The sequence below is a fragment of the Trichosurus vulpecula genome, chromosome 1, assembly GCF_011100635.1.
Source record: "Trichosurus vulpecula isolate mTriVul1 chromosome 1, mTriVul1.pri, whole genome shotgun sequence".
NCBI lineage: Eukaryota > Metazoa > Chordata > Mammalia > Diprotodontia > Phalangeridae > Trichosurus > Trichosurus vulpecula.
Window position 1 is genome coordinate 205,578,857 of NC_050573.1, and position 23,091 is coordinate 205,601,947.

A 23,091-nucleotide genomic window follows, 5' to 3' on the forward strand; every position below is an offset into this window, starting at 1 on the left:
ATTTGAAACTTAATGTACTGTTTGAGAAGTGGAAATGACACTTAAGAGGACAAGAATTGGTAAAAGCTGTTGGACCAGACCAGTTATATATAGAAGAAATTTGTGCTTTAGGTGACATAACTGTAAAAGCATTGATGATAAATTTATATGATATCTCAATGAGAAGAATGTATCAATTGATTGAAAATAATGCCACCAAAAAATATCAAGCCACACAATACAATAGGACCTCTTCAGTGATATTTACAACCATTCGATGTTGAACCATCCAGAAAGGGGAAAAAACCCCAACAAAAATTAAATTGTTCTGGTTATAATACGCAATTGAGTAGGAAATCCTATATGTTTGTCTGCAAATATATCTCTATTTGATAGAATTGATTAAATGAGAGAAGATTTGTAAAATGCTGAGAACAGTGCCTGGCATGTAGTAACACTATATAAATACTTATTCTGTCCATTCCTTTCCCTGTTAGACAATGACTGCAAATGAACAATGAACAGGAATAAAAATTGAATAAGAAGAAAATGTGGGCACAATTGCGTAGGAGAAATACTGTAACAGTTTTCATTAATCTCAAGATACTTCCTGATGCAAAACACACTCTTTTTAACTGTACTCTTCTGTCAGTGCTCAATACATGGAGCACCATAATATCCAAAGTATCAGAATGGTATGTGAGCCAAATGGTAATGGACACACACACTGTGGTCATAAGCAATCTTGCAGCATATTACCATTGAAGATTTAGGTGCAAAAAATGGCATGATAAATAGCGTGCAGAAAATATATAACAAATCAGTTTATCAAGTGTTTGTGTTTCAGGCAGCATGCTAAGTACTAAGGATACAAAGAAAAACTAAAATGAGTCCTAGCCTTTATGGACTTTAAATTGATGATGGGAAGAGCATATGTAAATAGGAACATGCAAGATAATTTCAGAGACTGAGGGACAACACTGATGAATAGCCAGCATTGCACTGGTACCTATAGAATTTTAAAAGACCTAGAGGAAGGGATGACTAGATGTGTGTTGGGTATATCACTTACGCAGAATTCATGCAAGGATATAAACCAGAATTGCATAGAATAAGAAAGTGTGGTTGGGATAGACCCAGTCTGTAAACTGTTGGAGGAGGACCCATATTAATGAAATCACCGTTCCATTGAAATATTGATAGGTTAAATGTACATTGGTGCATATGTGTATGTACATGTGTTAATATATATACATTTATATAAATATGTATATTTTTCCTACAGTGATGGAAAAAAATACTATTTCCTATCATTCACTGTAGCTTCTCACAGGAAGAGAATCTAGCTTATTTTCTCCAGTCATCGAGGTTCAATCTAATGAAAGTTTAAACAATTCCTAAGGAAAGTGAATCTCTCTGAAAAGCCAAGACAGAACTTTCTATAATAGCTTTCTGTAACAGCAATAATAGCTGTTAGCTCACTGATGAGAGTAAATGTGGCATATGGTGACTAGAATGTGGGCTTTGAAGTCAGCAGTCTTATTAGTCAACAGTTATATTTCTAGATGTCTACTACATGGCAAGCACTGTGCTAGGTTCTGGAATTACAAAAAACAAAAATGTAACAGTCTTTGACCTTAGGGAGCTTCTGTTTTATTAGTGGTAAACAGCATACTCACATACACATCTATACAAAGTAAATACATGGTATTTTGGCTCAATGGGGAGGTACTTAGAACCTTGAGGGAGACCTAAATTTAAGTCCTGACTGACACATACTGGCTATGTGACTGGGCAAGTCAGGGCACCAGATGACCCTATAAGAAATAAATTGCCAAATAGTCGCTGATATACACTGATAGAGGGAATTTCCTCACTACCAGTTATTCTACCAGTGCAATAAATCACAGGTCAGCAACAGTGACCAAAAGTACAGCTTTTCCTGCTTTGTTATTAGATAGGAGTACTTATTCTAGTGCACATTGAGAAAAATGCTTCAGTACTTCCAGGAAATGTGGTTTTGTTGTGGGACTGTGAGATTTGTCATGGTTGAAAAATCCATCACTCTTTGTTCAACCTGGTGATAGGCATCAGTGAATTTTTAACTAGGTTGGTTCTTGGATGACAGGTATCTAACCTGTCGCCAGATTGTTACTTGAAACTCTTCTAGCTGGTAGAGCTTGCCAGATCTTGTCCTTTGTTGGCTTAATCTTTGGCCGCCCAGATCATCTACATGCCATTCAAAGCAAACGGAATGAGCAAAGGGATAAAGGTACTAAGGTATAGGATATGTAATATGAATAGTGGTATGTTCATTTTGGCCAGAGTGTAGATCTTGAGGGGAACAGTTTAGCATGGTTCTAGATTATTGACAGTCTTGAATCCCAGGCAGGGAGAAGAACTTTTAACTTGCCTCAATAATCTGTAAAGAACCTTTGAAGATTTTTGGGCAGAGGATAGTACTGATGCAGTTATGAATAGGACTAGAGCAGGGAGGAAATTGGAACCACAATCACTCATGATGTCTTGGTGGACTAACAGTGTAGAAATTCCCCAACTACCTGGTGGCATAATAGTGGAAAGTAAGGAGAAATAAAATTGTTGGTATACTATAAAGTGGTTAGTATCATCCACTGCTTTAATTATTTGTCCTTACACAAGAGACACCTACAATTTTATGTAAATGGTTATCTCATTCCTGAAGTTTTGTCTAGAAGGACTCCTTTCACAACTGTAAAAGTATTTGTTTACCTTTTCTTGTTTCCTGTCTTGGAACAGGGAGTATCGTCTCAGTCTGATAACAAACCCTGCCAGCTGCATAACATATTCCTCCAGAAGTCCCTCTTTTCCACCTTGTTTGATTCTCCCTCCCTTTCTTGTAAAAAGTATTACTTCTCAGTCCTAAGTTTCCAAAGAATGCTGCTGATTTGCTGTGTACTCTAAGGAAGCCTAGAAAGTTATAAAAATCTAAAATATAAAAATCTGTGCATTAGGAGATTGAAGCTGCAATCATCAGTTTCCTTAGCATGCTAATACATTTTTTTTTTGCTTTCAGTTTGTCCTCCTATCTTTGACTGACAGGTATTATACTCCCTCTAATGGATACCCTCTACAAAGAAGTTACAATCCTCTTGGTTGAGAAAAGTCCCTGACAATGGCTTCTCAGGTTCTTTCCGTCTTAGATGTCCTGTGAAAACATCCTGCATTGATTGTATATTCCGAGCCTATACTTTAAAAAGAAAAAAAAAAGCAAAACAAAACCTCAGACTAGCATATTCCTGTAAGATAGTTGATCAGTATTTTTTCGTAATTAAGGTTTAGGAAAACACACATTTTCTCCTTTTGAATCACAATAGGGAGGCAGATGTGTGATTCGGGTAATCCTTTTATGTTGGTCAGAGTTCATGTTGTCTGGTAGTTTTGTCTTTTCCACTTTGTACTTATCCTTCTGTTTAAGGTTTACTTAACCTGTTCCTATGGCCCTCAATGTCAGGAACTCCCCACAGGCCATCATACAATTGTAATGTATAGAATCCTAGGATCTATCCATCTGGAAGGGACCTTGGGAGAACATTAGGCCCAGCTGGTTGCCTTAGCCAAACGAATGCTTAAACCGTCCAGAAAATCCGGTAGGAAACTGATTTCCTAAGCACCAAGAAAGTAATCTGAAAGGTTTGGGGGATACTCTTGAGGAGGACTGAATGAAAAATGGATAAATGTAGGAAAGGTAAGGATGGTCAAATGGTAAGTCTGTAATCTCTGATTGTAACTAGTATGATTTCAAATAAATTGGGAAAATATTCAACCATTTTCTGGTAGGCTTTAAAAAATAGTTTTCTTCATATTAGTCAAGGTTCTATTTTCCAGTTTATGATCCCATGAATGCTGATATAAACTGATACCCTTCTTGTGAGAGTCTCTGAAATCCTCTGAGATAGTTACTAAATTGTACTGATTAAAATGTGCCAAAACCAGTCAGTGGATATTTATTAAGAACCTATGTATGCTAGACACTGTGCTAAATGCTGGGAATTAAAAGAAAAAAAGTGAAATTGCCTTTAAGGAGTAAATTAGGGGAGACAACATGTATAAGCATACATTCGTACAAAATTAATGTTTAAATACAATATGATTTTCTTTGGAGAAGATATAAGTGTCTGGGGTAGGGATGAGGAAAAGTCCCATGTAGAAGATGATACTTGAGCTGAGCTTTGAAGGAAATTAGGGAAGAGTTAAGGAAGAAGTACATGAGGAGAGTTTCTGCAAAGGCCTGGAAATAAAAGTTGGAGTCTTGTTTGTGGAAAACACAACTAGGTTTTTTTTTTTTGGTTATGCTTTTAGGTCACTTTATTGGATTATTGAAAAGTTCATGAGGAAAGAAGGGTAATTATTTTAAAGGCAGCTAGTTGGTACAGTAGATAGCACTTATGCAGAATTCATGCAAGGTTATAAACTGGGCTTGGAGTCAGGAGGACCTGAGTTCAAATTTGTATTATAGTTGAGTCTTTTCAGTTGTGTCCAACTCTCTGTGACCCCATTTGGGATTTTCTTGGCAAAGATACTGGAGTGATTTGCCATTTCCTTCTCCAGATCATTTTACAGATGAGGAAACTGAGGCAAACAAGGTTAAGCGATTTGCCCAGGATCACACAGCTAGTAAGTATCTGAGGCCAAATTTCAACTCAGGTCCTTCTGATTCCAGGATTGGTACTCTATCCACTTCACCACCTAGCTGCCCATTACTATATCTGTGACTCTGGGTAAATTACTTAACTTCTGTCTGTGTGAGCAACTATAAAATAGGAATAATAATAACATCTGCCTCCCAAGGTTGTTGTGATGATCAAATGAGATAATATCTGTAAAGTTCTCAGCCTAGTGTCTAGCACTTAGTAGGATCTTGATAATGTTTGCTCCTTCTCCCTCTCCTTGAATTTTGCATTCATTTACAGTTGGTGGGAACTATTCTTAGTTTCTTTAGCTGAGAAAGCCAATTTGCAGATTAAAAACTAATATTTTTTTCCTGTCTACTTTTTCCTCAGTATGCCCTCTGAGATCCTACTGAAGATATTTTCTTACTTGGATGCTGTTACCCTTTTGTGTATTGGCTGTGTGAACAAGCGCTTCTATTCTTTGGCCAATGACAAGTAAGGAGAAAATCATAACAATTCAATGTTGTAATCTTTTATTAATCACCTATTATGTATAAAGGGCCTTGTGCTAGATCTTGGGTCTTGGGTCCGTAAACTTTAGAATCATGATCACTTTAATTAGGGGTAGGACACAGGTATCCATGATACACAATAAGAAGTAAGGGTTTAGAGACATGAAACAGACATCTGTGACATCCAAGGTGATGAGAGGAATGTCATTCCTAGAGGCACGAAGGAAGGCTTCGTGGTGGGGGATGGGGGGTGGGGGGGAGGAGAAGGGTAGCATTTGAATTTAAAGAATGGCTGTTAGGGTCTGATAAACTTAGAAAAGGTATTCCACATAGCAGAAAGCTTGAGCAAAGTCATAATTGCCGGAAAGTAAAAAGTATCTTACATATTTTCATATGCATGTCATAAGATCCCCTGGTATAAGGGACATATTGGAGTAGGGAGAGTTAGAGTGAGAAGACCTATTGCCTTTGTAGTTTTCTTTTCCTTTTTTTTTTTTTTTTTGGCCTTCAAAGAGCATACAATTTAACGAATTAGACTGGAATAAAATTTTATGGCACAGTAATACTCCATTATGTTCACGTATCTTAATTTATTCAGCCCTTCCTAATTAATAGGTACTCCCTTAGTTTAAGTTCTTTGACATCACAAAAAGAGGTGCATACCTTTTTTTTTTTTTTGCAAATCAGTCAATAAGCATTTATAAAGAGCCTACTATGTACCAGGTACTTCACCAAGCACTAGGGATACAAAGAAAGGCAAAAGACATTCTCTGCCTTCAGAGAGTTCACTATCTGTAGAGGGAGACAGCATACAAACTACTACGTACAAAAAAGTTACATGCAGGATGAATTAAGAAATAATCAATGGAGGAAGGTACTAGAATTTAGAGAAATTGAGAAAAGTTTCCTTTCGAATGTAGGATTTTGGCTGGGACTTAAAGGAAGTCAGAAGAGGGAGATGAGGAGGGACAGCCAGCAAAAAGGAGAGATGAAGAGTCTTGTTAATGGAACAGCAAGGAGGCCAGTGTCACTAGATGGCAGAATACATGGTGGTAGGGGTGGGGGGCAGGCAGGCCCATAAGGTGTAAGAAGACTGGAAAGATGGAAAAGGGCCAGGCTCTGAAAGGCCCTGAACATCAAGCAAAGGATTCTTTGATCCGGGAGGTAATAGGTAGCTACTAGAGTTTATTGAGCAGGAAGTCCCTTCCTTCTTTTTTGCAGGGAGTCCTTTCTCTCCTCTTTTTTTTTTTTTTGACAGGGGGTTTATTTTTCATTTTAAAAAATTATTTCACATCTCATTTTACAGATGAGGAAACAAGCTTAGAGAGGTTAAATAACTTATCCAAGACCATGCAGGTAATAAGTAGCAGAACTGGGATTTAAATTTCATTCCTCTGATTGGAAAGTCAGAATTATATTTAACGTTCCTGTGAGACAACTCTACCTACTTGCAATTGAAGGATGGGTCCCAAAAGGGATGGCTTTTATTGCTGATCCTATGGGTACTGTTCCTATTACCAGTGCCCTTCCAGTTAACAAGTCAGCAAACTTAATTAACTTTGTTAGCAACAACATTTATTAAGGTGGCATAGTTAGAACATTCCCCTTAAAAGTTTGGGGTGCACACTTCCACACATATACACACATCCGTGGACTCAACAAGTGAGTGGACTCAAATTTAGAATTTACCTATAGTGAAGCACATGTGTACAATAAGGGGTCGGGGTGGGATTAGTAACTCAGTAACACTGCTAACATCTCCTATTTTCAGTCCATAGCTGGTGCTTCTCCCTGACACTAGGGGTTGTACGCCATGGGTGGTGACTATTTCTCTACATCTGCCTGTCCACAGTGTACTTTCTTTGCTCCCAAATAGATTCTTTCTCTCCTACTTGTGCAGTCTGTCCAACATAGCCGTTTGGGGAAGGGAATAAATACATTCCTCTCCATTTCCCTTATCCTCAAGTTCAACGGGAATTACCAGTTTCCTCTCTGGTTTGATTCTTCTTCTGGCGCCCTTCTCTGTGTTACCCTGTCTTTGAACTATTAAAGTGTTGACATTTCACCTAGCTGTTTAAAGTACCTAGAAGAGTTATCTAGCTTGTTTATACACACAGTTTCCTTTCTTGACCCAATCAGAGAGTTTGATGCCTCATCAAAAAATCATAGGGTTTAAATTATCTTATTTATGTATTAAAACTTGCTTACAGGTAACAACTTCAGTTGTTATTGTATAAGTTGAGGAGATAGGGAATCTTATTTTCCTTCCTTTGCAAATACATTTGTCATTTCTGTGAAAGTTAAAGAACAACTAGTATAAAAGCAAATACCCTAAAACCAAATAGTGGCTAATGCCGTAGGAAGCTCTTGGAATGATTTCAATTCTTTGCATTCATATCTTGCTTTAAAAATCTATGTGCAGTTTTTTTAGCATAGTTAAGAAGATGAATAGTCATATTTCATAGTGTTTGTAAGAATTTAGTTGATAAGCTGAATCAAGCAATTCAGTGGATGTTTCTAAGAAGTGCCTAGAGAGGGAAGAAAAGGTACTGTGTACCATAATAAAATATCGTATTGATATTTTAAAACTACTTTTCCAAAACAAAGCTTAATGTATATTTTATAGAGATGTTTTACTTTGGGTGAGGTATCAATTTGAAACACAAGCGTACATTAAAAATCTACAACACCTTTTGTGAACTTCTGTGGAATAAGCCTCAGTACACCAAAGGCTTGACCAACTTGAATCTTTAACATTTTTTTTCCTCTCTAAGGTATATAAGTAGACCAAATGAATAGCCTCTAAGGTTATTGCCAGTGGTAAGATTCCATGAAAAAAGTTAAATCATTAAAAGAATACTTGATGTTAGGAATAGTTTTAAGTTTTTTTAAACTTTACATTTTTAAAAAGTAACATCTATCTGGGTTTGACCTTTAGATTAGTATGGATCAGAGCTGCACAACTTGGTAGTAGGTAGGGGCCAAAATTAAAATAGGCTAAACTCCTTCAAGCTGCGGATAGGTTTTTAGTGGCTCGTTTTCTGAGTAAAGGTATAATTAATGATTAAACTATTTTGCAAATAAACCATATTAAAAAAGGGAAATTTAAATTAATGTCAGTTAATTACACTTATTACTTAAGATTTTTATTTATCATGAAATCATTCCTCAGACTAGACAGACTGACGATGGTTGGTTGCTGCAGGTCACATGACAAACAGGAGAGAGTATGCAGTGGCAACCTACCTGGCAAGTTACATGACGGGCACAGTAATGACTAGTGGAAAGCGGGTTAAGCAGGGCATGGACAAAGCACTCCTTACATCTTTACTTTCTTTTACATCCTCTACGTTTTTTGAAGGTCACCCAAAATCCTTTGGTGAGCCAAGAGTTGTGCAGGCCTGGTATAGATCTTCCCTTGGTCTTCCACAATTCTGTGAAATGGATGAAATTTATCTTATTTTATTTTATTTTAAACTGGGTCTCCCTGTGTCATCCAGGTTGAAGTACAGCAGCCACTGCCATATCCACCCACATACACAGAAGCTTTTACTTGCAAGGTTTGCCCCTGCTTAGGCAGCTACTCCTAAAGGCTCACCATATTGGTACCAAAATTAATGGGATCACTTGGTCAGCTTTAGCCCTGTTTCAGTCAAAACTCCTGAGTTCCAGAGACCCAACAGGTTTAGCCTCCTCCAGCCGAAGGGATTACTGGCATGGCTAGATGAAATATTTTTCCCCCATACTTTTCACACCCCAACCTTCACTCTCCTCCTCTGGCGTATCTTGTCTTTTTACTATCCTGGGCATTCCATTCAGGAAGTAAGGTGAATTAATTAGTAAATTCACTCTAAGCTGACTTTAATGTAACAATCCATCTTAGATTATTTGCATTTTGAAGGAGGTCTGCTTGAGGAGGGTAATACCTAACGCAAAGGAATAGATTTTTAGAAGGCATCTCAGCACCTAGGTAATCATTTTTTAGTAGCGTGTCTTCTCTTTAATCTTCAAGCTGTATTTCAGGCAATACTTCTGAAGATAGGAACCTTGAAACCAAGGGACTTGGGTAGGCAGATCACTTAATTTCTATGAGCCTCAGTTTCCTTATCTGGAAAAATGAGAATAATACTATCTGTAATCACTACCTCACAGCATGGGAAGCTTTAAAGTATTGTGCAGTGTAAGTTGGTATTAATTGAAGTTTCTCTGTGCCTTGATCATCAGATGGAGTAGCTGAAGCTAAAGTAGCGCTTGCACTCTCTCTCTCTCTCTCTCTGCTCTCCTCCCTCTTCTCCCCCTCCTTCCTTCTTTCCTTCCCCTCCCCCCCTTCTCTTTTTGCTTTTGAATTCCCTGGGGTATATATACTTAACAGTGGGATCACTGGGTCAAATGGCGTGGATATATTAATCATTTTTTGAGCATGGTTCTGGATTGCTTTTCAGAATGGTTGAACAAATTCAGTTTTATAGTGAGCTAGTCATCTGATAGACCTTTCAACACTAACTTTCCATATCTTTTCAGATTTGCTGGTTGTGAGGTAAAAACTCAGGGTTGTTTTGATTTGATTTTCGTTTCTTAATTATTAGTGATTTGGAGCAGTATATCTTATAGTTAGATTTTAGTTCTTGGGGGAACTGTTTCATTTCCATGAACAGTTATCTAATGGGGGAATGTTTCTGCTTTATATATATTTTTGTTAATTCTCTCTAAATTTTGGGGTCGCAGCCCTAACAAAGAGATTTTATGCAAAGATTTTTTTCTAAATTAAATTTCCTTTCTTATTTTTGCTGCATTGATTTTGTTTGTGCAAAAGCTTTTCGGTTTTCGTGCAACTATTTTTTATCTTGTGATATCTTCTGTCCCTTGTTAAGAATTTTCCTTCTTGCCAGAGTTGCTAAAGCTATTTGATTTTATTCTCTCCTCATTCTTTGTGGTGTAACCTTTTATATTCAAAATGAAGATCCATTTTGAGCTTATAGCATAAAATGTTGGTCTAAACCTAACTTCCCCTAAACTCCTGTCCAATTTTCCCACCTTGTTGTTGTTCAGTCATTCAGTCTTATCTGACTCTTGGTGACTCCATGGACCTCAAGAGGCTTCTTAATTCCTCTTCACTGGTTATCGTCTGCATATCTGAGATTATTGCTGTTTCTCCTGGCAATCTTAATCCTGGCTTTTGATCCATCCAACCTAGCATTTTGCATGATATACTCTGCATATATGTTAAATAAGGTGATAATATACAGCTTTGTTATATTCCTTTTCTAATCTTAAACCAATCAGTTATTCCATGTTTCATTCTAACTTGCTTCTTGGCCTGCATACAGCCTTCTGGAGACAAGTAAGGTGATTTGGTACTCCTCCCTGTTTTAGGACTTGCCACTTTTTTTGTGATCCCCATAGTCAAAGGCTTTATTGTAGTCAGGGAAGCAGAAGTAGATGTTTTTCTTGAACTCTCACTGGCTTTCTCCATAATCCAGTGAATGTTGGCAATTTGGTCTCTAATTCCTCTGCTTCTTTGAAAACCAGCCTGCCCTTCTGGTAATTTTTGGTTCACATTGTGAAGCCTAGCTTGCTGAATCTTAAGCATAACTTCGCTTCCATATGAAATGAGCACAGTTGTCCAGTAACATTCCTTGGAATGTTCAAATTTACCAGACAGTTGCATTCATTTAACATGCCAGCAAGGTTATGCTTAAGATTTGGCAAACTAAGCTTCAGCAAAAAATGTGTGAACTGAGAATTTTCTCAGCAGTTTTTAATCACGTGGGAATTTCTCTAAGTAATTCATTCTTGTGTTTAGGCAAATATGTGACTATTGAGTTCAGTTACTTTTTTATTTTTACTTATCACATCTGTTTAATTGAACTACTTTTCTGATTTTAAACCAGTATCAAATATTTTGCTAAGTGCTTTGAAGTGTTGTTTTCCTTCATTTCTACTCCCCCCCTCCATTGCTTCCTTTCAGATGCCAGTGTTTCCTATTAAAATTACTCCTAGCTTTTGTTTTTAAATACATGCCTTTTATTAGTTTAAAAAATGAGCCTTCTATCTTAATATTTTAGAGAGTTTTTTGCACATTCAAGTGTTGTACTTTGTTAATATATCATGATAGCACATAATAGTTATGCACATATGTCCATGAATGCATATAGTATAATGCAATGTAATCTTTCCAGTTGCATGCTTTAATTTGGACAATGTGCATTTCTTCTCTTCCCTTTTCCTCAACCTTTACTACCAATTTTCCCTTTCTTTTACTTGATGTTGACACCTCATCTCTACTTCCAAGGAGGAGGGAGTCTGGAGTGCCTGCTATATTCTGATCTTTAGGTCCAGCTTCCTCTATTCATGGGATTAGGTCACTCTAGTTCCCTTTCTATGTCCAGACTTACCATCTATCCTGCTGATACATTGAGAGACCTTGGGTATGGAATTTGCCCTGCTTTTGAACCCAAAGGACCATCAGCTGCTTTGCAGCTGAATCCTCTTATATATTTTGTTTTCTCTCAATTAGAATATGAGTTCCTTGAGAGCAAGGACTGTCTCAATTTTTCTGTTTGTGTATACCCAGCACATGGTAAGCCATATGGCTTGGCATACAATAAGTACTTAATACTTCTTCATTCATTCATCTACTTTATTTTTCTAGTATGGCTAGGTGGGCCAATCCTTTTTAAATAACTATGGTTTTCACCATAAAGGCCTTTTGATATTCTGGGGCTTGATATAATTAGCCCAGTGTACTTATAGGAGCATTTGGAAAACAATTGATAGGAAATACTTCTTCAGTTTAGATTTTATGCAGGACATTTCTCATAATGCTGATGAACACTTAAGTGAGCAAAGGTTTCCTTCTGCCTTATTCCTCTCCTGACCTTGATACTTGGTGGGATGTTGATCAGATTTATCTCCATAGTCCATTCTTCCATTTAGAGCCCACTTCTTCATATCATCTATTTTCATGTATGGAATGCTAATATGTATTTGGTTCATTTCCTCAAGTAGAGAATTAAGTTGTTGGTTATTGAACAAAGATCATGTATTAAAGAGTACCAATAGTTAAACGAATATTTTTAGACTTTCTGAGGATGTATATATAACTCTTAGCATTCTTCACCCTTTTTTACCACTGATACAGCATGAAGTTGCTACAGATGACATGGGTTTGTTGTCCATCTTAATTTTGTTTCACGTGGCCAAAAATTTAATACGTATTGTGTATGGCCTTATTGTACATCACGAGCCTTTCTGAGTTAAGGTAGGTTGGTCCTCAAACAGCAGATGTAATTTGTTGCTGGTACCATGCTCAAGGGGGCATACTCAATAGAGTGCCAGCCTGGAGTCAGGAAGACTACTTTTCCTAAGTTCAAATTCGGCCTTAGACACTGACTATGTGACTTAAGTCACTTAACCCTGTTTGCCTCAATTTCTCATCTGTAAAATGAGCTGGAGAAGGCGATTGCAGACCATTCCAGTATCTTTGCCAAGAAAACTCCAAATGGAGTTATGAAGAGTTGGACAGACACAACAGGAAAAATGACTAAACAACAACCATGCTCGAAGTGTTACAGATGGCTTAGCTTTCTGGAGCTTAGAATCATGGCTATCCATGGGAGTGAAATTTTTGTGGAGGAAGTAGAGATAAAAGATGGATGTTTTTTACCCTTAAAAACAACAACTGTATTATGAAAAACTTGGTTTGGTCACAAAATGATTGTTCCTTGAGGGTAAGGACTGTTTTCATTTCTGTCTTTGTGTCCTTAACCTCTAGCAAAGTGCTTGGCACACAGTACACAATTGATAGGCTTGTTGAATTTATTTTAATTTATAGTACTTTAAGCATACATTTTTATTCAGGCATAATTACATGTTTACTTTTAAATACTTTTAAATTATTCTTACAAATGTAGATGAATACTGTTGAACTTTAAAGTGGTCTTTTCATTCTCAGTTTTTGCCAGATTGTGAGAAGTAGATTAAAGATTGGGTGTAAAAGATGTCACATTTTATTATGGTAAACTAAACATGTTGTATTTTGGGGACTTTGGATGATTCCACATTGCCAGGTAGATTCATCTTTAGAAAAGAAATTGCAGAAAATAAAAAGGATTCCTGAACTCACAGATTGTAATTTTTCCTCTTAATTTTGTCTAGTTGTCTTTTGCCATTTTTGTTGTTCTGTTGTCATTTTGTTGCTTTTTTTTTGAGCTCTTTTGTGAATCTCAAGGTCATGGGATCAAGAGAAGTCAAATTCTAACATTTTGTAACTCTGAAACCTACATAGACTTAGTCTCTTTCCTGAGATTTTGAGCAAGCAATTTACTAAACCCCTTGTTACTAATAAATAGTAATAAATGGATTGTATTGCTACTGTATGGTTTGCTCCTAGACCTTTGAGGGCTGGTTAGGAGGATGAAAACCTATCCATTTACTTTTTTAGTCTGTGGGAATTACAATGATCTGACACTGTAGTTTCCTGTTTCATAGCCAGTAAGTTAATAAATGTAATTTATTATATATATAAATAAATGTAAATAATAAATATAATTAAGTGCCTCCTGTGTGCCAGGAATTGTGCTAAGCATTGAGAATACAAAAGAAAGGCAATAGGCAGTCCCTGCCTTAAAGATGCTCATGATCTAATTGGGGAAGAAAATACATAAAAGGAAGCTGAAAAGCCAGGTTTTGGGGGAGTAGAATACTTGGCTCAGGGACGTGATGACAGTCCAGAGGATTACAGCTGGGTATAAAAGGATGAGATGGTTGCTCTGGGTGCCCTCCTTAAATGGAGGATCTGGGGAGAGCTCTCAACTGGCCACTTTCTACCCTCTCCAATTAGAGGGATAGAGGAACCCCAAGGGCAGTGAGTGCTGTGGAGGCATGAGTTTCAAAGTTTGTGTGATCTTGTGGAATGATGAGATTTTGGGGGGGCCTGATCAAAGTGTACAAGAGTTCAGCCAGGTGGGAGATTATTAAGCTTTTAGAAATCATTTTAAGGAAGTAGAGGTAAAGTATGATAGAAGACAAATTTTGCAATCTGGGTTTAAGTCTTGCTTTTGAAACATGTTATGGAATCATGGAAGAATCACTTAGACTCTCATTACTGCAGGAAATTTTCTGAAGATGCTAAGATACAGGTGAGTTGCTTGAATTGCTGGAGAGAGTTTCCATACCAGAAAAAACAAACAGGTAGCAGTTTATGATTCAACTCAATTAAACATTTATTGAGTACCTCCAGTGTTTAAAGACTGCACTTGATTTAAAAAATATTTGTAATCTAGACTATTTTCCCTTTTTAGTTAAAGCACAGAAAATTTCTCCAAAGTCCCCACAGTAAAGCAGAAACGGTACCCTTCTCCCTCACTCCAAAAAAATTTTCTTTGTTTTTGAGTTCCTCTGCTTTTTTCCTTTACATCTTCAGTACAAACCAACAGTTCTTTTTCCTTCGATATTGTGATAATTTATATCCTTATATATTATAGGAAAATCCATTGCCATAACCAACATTGATACTAAGAAAAGTGAGGTTCTATGAATTTATCATTGTCTACATATTGAAGTTACTTTTTTTTTTAATGCAGAGTTTCAATTTCTTTTAACATTTTTTCTGCCTTTAATCAGGTTGTGATCTATGATTTCATCAGTGTGGGAAGTCCTTCCACCTGTGTAGATTGCAACTTATTGCTAAGGTAGGCAACATGTTTTGGAAAGTTGTCTGAAGCTCAGAGAAGTTAGTATCAGAGGTACAATTCAAACCTAGCTTGTTCTGACTTTGAATCCAGTGCTCTAGCTATTATTCAGGGCTGCCTTTCACCTCTACTGGGACAATTGCAACAGCTTCCAATTTGGTCTTCCTACTTCAGGTCTCTTCCTTCGTCCAGTCCCTCCTCCACACGATTGTTGAAGTTATTTTGCTAAGGTACAGGTCTGAGCATGTCACCACCCTACTCAGTAAGCTCTTGCGGCTCCACATTTTCTCTAGGATCAAATATAAACTTCTGTGTTTGGCATTTAAAATTCTTCACAACGTTGCCTCTGCCTACTTTTCCAGTCTACTTAGATGCCCCTCCGCTCCACATTCTGCACATTCCGGTCATGCTATTCTACTGGTTGTTCCTTGTACATAATGTGCCATCCCTCATCTCTGTGCCTTTGCACTGATCTTTCCCCATGCTGGAAACACTCTTTCCTAACTTCTGTCTCTTGGAATTCTTACTGTCCTTCAATATTCATGTCAAGAATTACCTACTATAGGAGGCCTTTTGTGGTACTCCCAGGTACTATTTTTCCCCTTCAAGATTACCTTGTATTTCATTTGTATATATGTTTTGTATATCTATATATGAACATGACTTCCTGTTAAATGTAAGCTTCTTGAGGAAAAGGGTTTGATGCAGCACTTCTTAAACTGTGGGTCATGGAGGGGTTGCAAGTGGAAAAAGTTTTAGAAGCCCTACTTTAATGAATTCTTGCTCATTCATTGGAGGATTTAATTGTGGTTTAGTGGAAAGAGTACTGGATTTGGAATAAAAGGAACTGAGTTAAAATCCTGGCTTTTCCACTATTATGCTTGTGTCAGTGACCTTAGGCAAGTCACTTCTCTCTAGGCCTTAGTTTTCTTAACTACAAAATGAGGGGGTTGGGCCAGAAGGTATCTAAGAACCTTTTTAGGTCTGAAATTAATAACCTGATCAATGTCATAGGTGACTCAGTTATTGTGGGTTTGTCCTTGGCTCTCAATAATCATTTTGAGTGTCAAAGTGTTTCCTTGCTTGCTTTCCACTACTAATAGGAAAAGGGAACTTAACATTTATTTTCTTTAATTTTCCCCAGTTTTATTTGGTTCAGAATCTACTCCGCCTCTTTTTCACCTAAGAGATCAAACTGGGAAATGAATGCAGTAGAAAAGACAGCTGTATCTTTGAGCCATACATCACTTCATGACAAAGAAACTGGATACTGGAAGAAAAAATATATTGTGAAACAAATAGCAGCTGGAAAAACAGCTGTAACTCAGCTTCTCAAACCTGTAAATCCATACACAGGTCTGCCAGTGAAGACCAAAGAAGCCCTGAGGTAAGCAACAAATTACAGAGTGAGGATCACAGTTCTCTCCCATAGTATGAGTTTGAATGTTTAATGGTTGATTTAAGATTGGTGATATACTATGTAAGTGCAAAGAGTATTTAACTTAAGCTGATCAGATGTTTTGTAGAGATATTAGCAAAATGTTGTTCTTTAAGCTATAACCCATGGCTCAGGATGCCCAAATCTCTGAGTTTACATGAACTGGATCTGGTCTTGGGGGCCATACCAAAATTTCAGTGTCTGTTTCTGGCTTCTTATAACTCACCCCAAAGTTTATTCTGAGAAATCTCCAAATATAGTTTAGGTATAGTTCATTTATCGCTTTCTATAGATGCGGATGGGTCCCTAGATCCCATACAAATATTTAAAGTAACAAATGCATATAAGATAGAGGACATCCTTTATTTCATTCCACAGAAATGCAGAAGGTGTACAGGACTCACAGGATCCCATGAACATATTAAAAAACCACAGCGTTCTGGGCTGGTCCTGACTCAGGCTAGATTTTTGGTAGTTTAGGTTGGATATTAGAACAAATGAGATGTTTGTAGGTCAGTTAAAAGTTAAAAGGAGATTTAATTAGCCATAGCAGGAGAAGGATATTCAACAAAGATATTAAAGTCAGTTCACATTGATTCAGTTGGTCCATCAACCAAGAATCAGGAAGAGTGCCTGAAACTTGGCTTTTTTTTTTTTTTTTTTTTTGCCATGGTCATAAGGAAACAGCTTGAACCCATAGTCCTCTCACAAAACCAAATCTTGAGGATGGTCTCAGTACCTTTTAAAGAAACATATGCGTAACTCACATGGGGGTAGAAGTTCATTACTCATACCTTGAACACAGAGCACTCACAGTAGGTAGCCCAAAGGTAGTCAGCACACTTTTCCCTGGTGGGAACTCGTGTAATTCCACAGTACTTGAGTGTTTCCAACTCTGTCTGTACCAGGGGTTTTTAATCTGAGTTTCATGGACCTCACAGGGTTCTGTGGATAGATTTCAGAGAGGGTTCTGTGAACTTAGAACTTTTAGTATTTTGATGATAATTATATTTGAATATAATTGGTTTCCTTAGTAATCCTATGTATTTTGTTTTATGTATTTATAAACACAGGCTTCATCAGACTGCCAAAAGGGGGTCCGTGACACAAAAAGGTTCAAATTGTTTAAACCAAACAGATCGTCATAGGCCATTTTACTGAATTCCTTCTCCTGGAACACACCAAGGGGCATCTTAAAAGCAGCTATTTCATCTGAAAGTCATTGAGGCTTAGGAGTAGTCTTTTGTCTGATTAAAAAGGTGCTAACAGGTGTCCATATCCATGTCCATAGGGGGATGTGTGGATAATCAAAGGTTTGAAACAAGGGTTTGAAACAAAGGTTTCATTACTCTATAAGTTAATGAGATGATTAGAAAATTCTCCAGATCAACCCTTTATGGGTTAATAATGAGTATGATGTAGAAATAATACAGAGAACTAAAGGAGTCATATTACTTACCTCCAAGAAATGTGTTAAATCAAAGAAGAAAAGAATTGATGAATATGCATTTTTAGCTAAGCAAATCTTAGGAACTTTAATTTTAGCTTGTTGGAAACAGGAGTGCCAGCACTTGTGGCTACAGGAAACAAGGTCCCTTCCTGGGTAAAGACCAGAGCACAAGCCAAGATCGTACTACCTCGAATATACTGAAACCTCACAGACACTCAGAATTAGCTCTGAAACCAAAGCATCATGAAAAACCTGAAGATTGGGACAATGCCTCCTCCACCCTGGGAATAGAGACCCAACTGTAACATGAAGTTATAAGTCAGAAAAATAGGCTGGAAAAATTTAGCAAACAACAAAAAAAGACCCTGACCACAAAAGTTACATTGAGGATTGGGAAGAACAAGACACAAATTCAGAAGACAAGATGTTAAAACAGGTACAAGCAAATTCTCAAAGAAAAATGTGACTTGTACACACGCCCAATAAAAATTTCTGGAAGAGCACCAAAGGGGTTTTAAAAATCAGAGAGATAGAGGAAAAGTTGAGAAAAGAAATGAGGGTGGTGCGAGAAAATTATGAAAAGAGAATTAACAGCTTGGTAAAAGAGGCACACAAAAAATACTGAAGAAAATAACACCTTAAAAAACAGAATTGACCAAACAGTAAAAGAACTACAGAAATCCACTGAAGAGAACCCCTTAAAAAATAGATGATCAAATGGGAAAAAAGTTTCAAAAGCTTGTTGAAGAAAATAATACTGTTAAAAAATACAAGTGGGCAAGTGGAAGTTAATGGTTTCATGGACATCAAGGAAAAAATAAAACAAAATTTTGAAATATGTCATTGGCAGAACAAGTGACCTGGAAAATAGATCAAGGAGAGAGAATTTAAGAATTATTGGACTACTTGAAAGCCCCAATTTAAAAAAGGATCTAAACATCATATTTCAAGAAATTATCAAGGAAAACTGCCCTGATGTTCTAGAACCACAGGGTGAAATAGAAATTGAAAGAATCTGTTGATCATTTCCTAAAAGAGATCCTCAAATGAAAATTTCAAGATGTAGACCAATTCTAGAACTACCAGATCAAGGAGAAAATATTGTAAGCAGTCAGAAAGAAACAATTCAGATATTGTGGAGCCATAGTCAGGATGACACAAGATTTAGCAGCTTCTACATTAAAGTATCAGAGGGCTTAGAATATGATATTCTGTAAGGCAAAGGAGCTAGGATTACAACCAAGAATTATTTACCCAGCAAAACTCAGTATAATCTTTCAGGGGAAATATATATATATATGTATATATGTATATGTATGTATAAGCATATATACACATATATTTAATGAAATACAAGACACACATTCAAGCATTCAAGCATTCTTGATGAAAAGACCAGCACTGAATAGAAAAATTGACTTTCAACTATAAAGAGAAGCATAAAAGAAGAGAAGCATAAAAAAATGTAAACATGAAAGAGAAATCATAAAGGATTCAAAAAGATTAAACTGTTTACATTCCTACATGGGAAGATGAGACTTGTAATTCTTAAGAACCTGCTCATTATTAGGTCAGTTAAAATAATATATATGAACAGCGGGGATGGATGTGAGTTGATTATGATGGGATGATTTTTAAAAAAATTAAGGGGTGAGAAAGAGGGATGCACTGGGAGAAGGGGGAGAGAGGTAAAATGGGGAAAATTATCTCACATAGAAGTGTAAAAGGAAGAGCTTTTATAGAGAGGATGGTGTGGTGGTGGCAACAGACAATGCTTGAACCTTACTCTTCAGAATTGGCTCAAAGAGGAAATAACACACATACTCAGATGGGTATAGAAATCTCTTACCTGACAGAAGTAGGAGGGGAAGGGAATAAAAGAAGAGAGAGAGCTGACAGAAGGGAAGGCAGATTAAGGGAGGCAGTGATAAGAAGTGAAATAGACTTGAGGAGGGACAGGGTAAAAAGAGGCAAAAATAAGCCTGGAGAATAGGATGGAGAGAAATAGAGAGTTAGTAATCATAACTGCAAATGTGAATGGGATGAACTAACCAGATTTCAGAAAGTATTAAAAACCAGAATCCAACAATATGTTGTTTACAAGAAGCACATTTGAAACGGAGAGACACATAGTATGAATAGGGGCTAGAGCAGAATCTATTATGTTTCAGCTGAGGTTTAAAAAAACCTCAGAAGATCACAATCATGATTTGAGGCAAAGCAAAAGCAGAAATAGATTGAATTAAAAGAGTAGAGAGAGCTACGTTTTGCTAAAAGGTACCATAACTTCATTATCTATGGATAATGAAGTATCCAATGCTAGACATGTGCACCAAATGGCATAGTATCCAAATTTTAAAAGAAGTTAAATGAGTTAGAGGAGTAAATAGTGAAACCATACTACTGGAGGGCCTCAGCTTTCTCCACTCAGAACTATCTAACCATAAAATAAGAAAGAAATTAAGGAGGACGAATAGAATTTTAGAAAAGTTAAATATAATAGAGCTCTGGAGAAAATTGAATGGGAATGGAAAGGAATATACTTTTTTTTTTCCAACTCTACATGGCACCTTTACAAAAATTAACTATGTATGAGGTTATAAAAACTTGTAGAAAAATATTAAATGCATTCTTTTGAGACCATAATGCAACAAAAATTATATTAAGTAAAGGACTATGGAAACATAGATTAAAATTAATTCACAACTAAGTATTCTAATCCTAAAGAATGGGTGGGTCAAAGAACAAATCATAGAAACAATTAGTAATTTCGTTAGAGAGAATGACAGTGAGCAACATAGCAAAATTTCTGGGATGCAGCCAAAGCAATGCTTAGGGGAAAATTGATATCTTCAAATGCTTACATCAATAAGATACAGAAAGCAGATCAGTGGATTGGGCATGCAACTAAAAAAACCAGGGAAAACAAATTAAACCAAATTGGAAATCCTGAAAAATCAAAGGAGAGATTAATGAAATTGAAATAAAAACTCCATTAAATTAATAAAATTAGGAGTTGGTTTTATGAAAAAAAAACTAATAAAATAGATAAACCATTAAACAATATGATTTTAAAAAAAGAGAATGAAATCACTAATACAAAAAATGAAAAGGGTGAATTCACCACCAATGAAGAAGAAATTAAAGCAGTTATTAGGAGTTATTTTGCCCAATTATATGCAAATAAATTTAGCAATTTAAGTGAAATGGGAGAATACTTATAAAAACATAAACTGCCCAGATTAACAGAAGGGGAAATAGAATATCTAAATAAATCTATTTCAGGAAAAGAAATAAAACAGGCTATAAGCTTCCTAAGAAAAAGGCATCAAAACCACATGGATTTACAGGTGAATTCTACCAAGCATTTAAAGATCAACCGATTCCAATGTTAAATAATTTAGAATAATAGGTAGCAAAGGAGTCCTGCCAAACTCTTATTATGAAAGAAATATGGTGCTGAAATCTAATCCAGGAAGAACAAAAACAAATTACAGACCAATTTTAATAATAAATACGGATGCAAAAATTCTGAATAAAATACTAGCTAGGAATCTACAACACCATATTACAAATATTATATATTATGACCAAGTAGGATTTATATCAGGAATGCAAGGCTGGTTCAGTATAAGGAAAAACAATGTAATCGATTATATTGATAAGAAAAGTTTCATGATTATATCAAAAGATGCAGAAAAAGCTTTTGACAAAATACAACACCCCTATTAAAAACACTTGAAAACAGGTATAAATGGATTATTCCTTAAAATAAAAACTCTACCTAAAACCATCAGCAAGCATTATCTGTAATGAGAATAAATTTCAGGCTTTTCCAGTAGGATAAGGAGTGAAACAGGGATGCTTATTATTGCCAATATTATACAGTATTGTCCTAGAATTACAAGGCATAGAAATGAGAAGAAAAATAAATTGAAGGTATCAGAATGGGTAATAAGGTAATAAAACTCTCTTTTTGTAGACCATATGATAGTATACTTGGAAAATCCTAGACATTCAACTAAAAGCTAGTTGAAACAGTAATTTTTAGCAAAGTATCAGTATATAAAATAAACCCACTTAAATCATCAGAATTTCTACATATCACCAATACAACTCTCAAGAAGAGATAGTTTATTTAAAATAACCATGGACAATATAAAATACTTGTGAGTATACTGAGGAACTATAAATATAATTTAAAAATACTTTTTACACAAATAAAATCAGATTTAAATAATTGGAGAAATATTGTTCACAAGTGGGCCGAGCCAGTATAATAAATGACAATCTGCCTAAATAATCCACTTATTCAGTTTCATCTAAATTAAATTAACCAGAAATTATTGAGCTAAAAAAAAAGATGACCAGAGTTCATTTGGAAGAACAAAAGGTCAAGAATATCAAAGGAATTATTGAAAAAAACTGAAGGTTTAGCATTGCCAGATCTTATCAAAGCTATCTGGTACTGCCTAAGAGATGGAATGATGGATCAATGGAGTACAGTAGCAGCTATACAATACACAGTCGTAAACGATTATAGTAACCTTATGTTTGATAAAAGTAAAGATTTAAGTATTTGGGATAAAAATTCACTATTTGGTATACATTGTTGGGAAAATTGGAAAAGAGTCCGGCAGAAATTAGATACAGACCAGTATATGACACCATTTACCAGAAGGTCAAAGTGGATATATGATCCAGACATAAAGGGAGATATCATAAGTAAATTAGAAGAATGTGGAACATGATACTTATCTAATTTATGTATAGAAGAATTTCTGATAAATGAGATAGCATCGTGAACTGTAAAATGGATAATTTTGATTACATTAAATCAATGTTGCCAAGTTTAGAAAGAAGGAGAAAATTGGGAAAAATTTTTATAGATAATTTCTTGGATAAAGGCCTCATGTCCCACATATATAGAGAACTTTGTCAAATTTATAAGAATAGAATCATTGCCCAGTTGATATGAACAGGCAGCTTTTGGAAGAAAAAAATCAAACATATAGTGATATGAAAAAATGCTCTAAGTCATTATTGATTAGAGAAATGCAAATTAAAACAACTTTGAGATACCATCTCACACCTATCAGATGGGCTAAAATGATGGGGAAAATGACAAATGTTCAAGGGTGTGTGGAAAAATTGGGACACTAATACACTCTTGGTGGAACTGTGAATTACTCTAACCATTTTGGAGAGCAATCTGGAATTATGCCCAAAGAGTTATAAAACTGTATACCTTTTGGCCCAACAATACCATTATTAGGGTCTGTTTCCCAAGGTGATAAGAGATAAAGAAAACAAACAAACAAATATATATGTTCTATAGCAGCTCTCTTTTTGGTGGTAAAGAACTGGA

At 36.0% G+C, this 23,091-nt stretch overlaps 1 protein-coding gene across 3 annotated transcripts in view; it reads left to right on the forward strand.

The window, feature by feature from the left end:
* Positions 1 to 23,091, forward strand: part of FBXO15 (F-box protein 15) — an 88,382-nt gene that overhangs the window by 15,089 nt on the left and 50,202 nt on the right. For all 3 annotated transcript variants that reach the window (XM_036752345.1, XM_036752353.1, XM_036752358.1), the window contains exons 3-4: positions 5,022 to 5,126; positions 15,980 to 16,222. In XM_036752345.1, the coding sequence (XP_036608240.1) occupies positions 5,022 to 5,126; positions 15,980 to 16,222 (348 nt within the window). The remainder of the gene's footprint in view (positions 1 to 5,021; positions 5,127 to 15,979; positions 16,223 to 23,091) is intronic.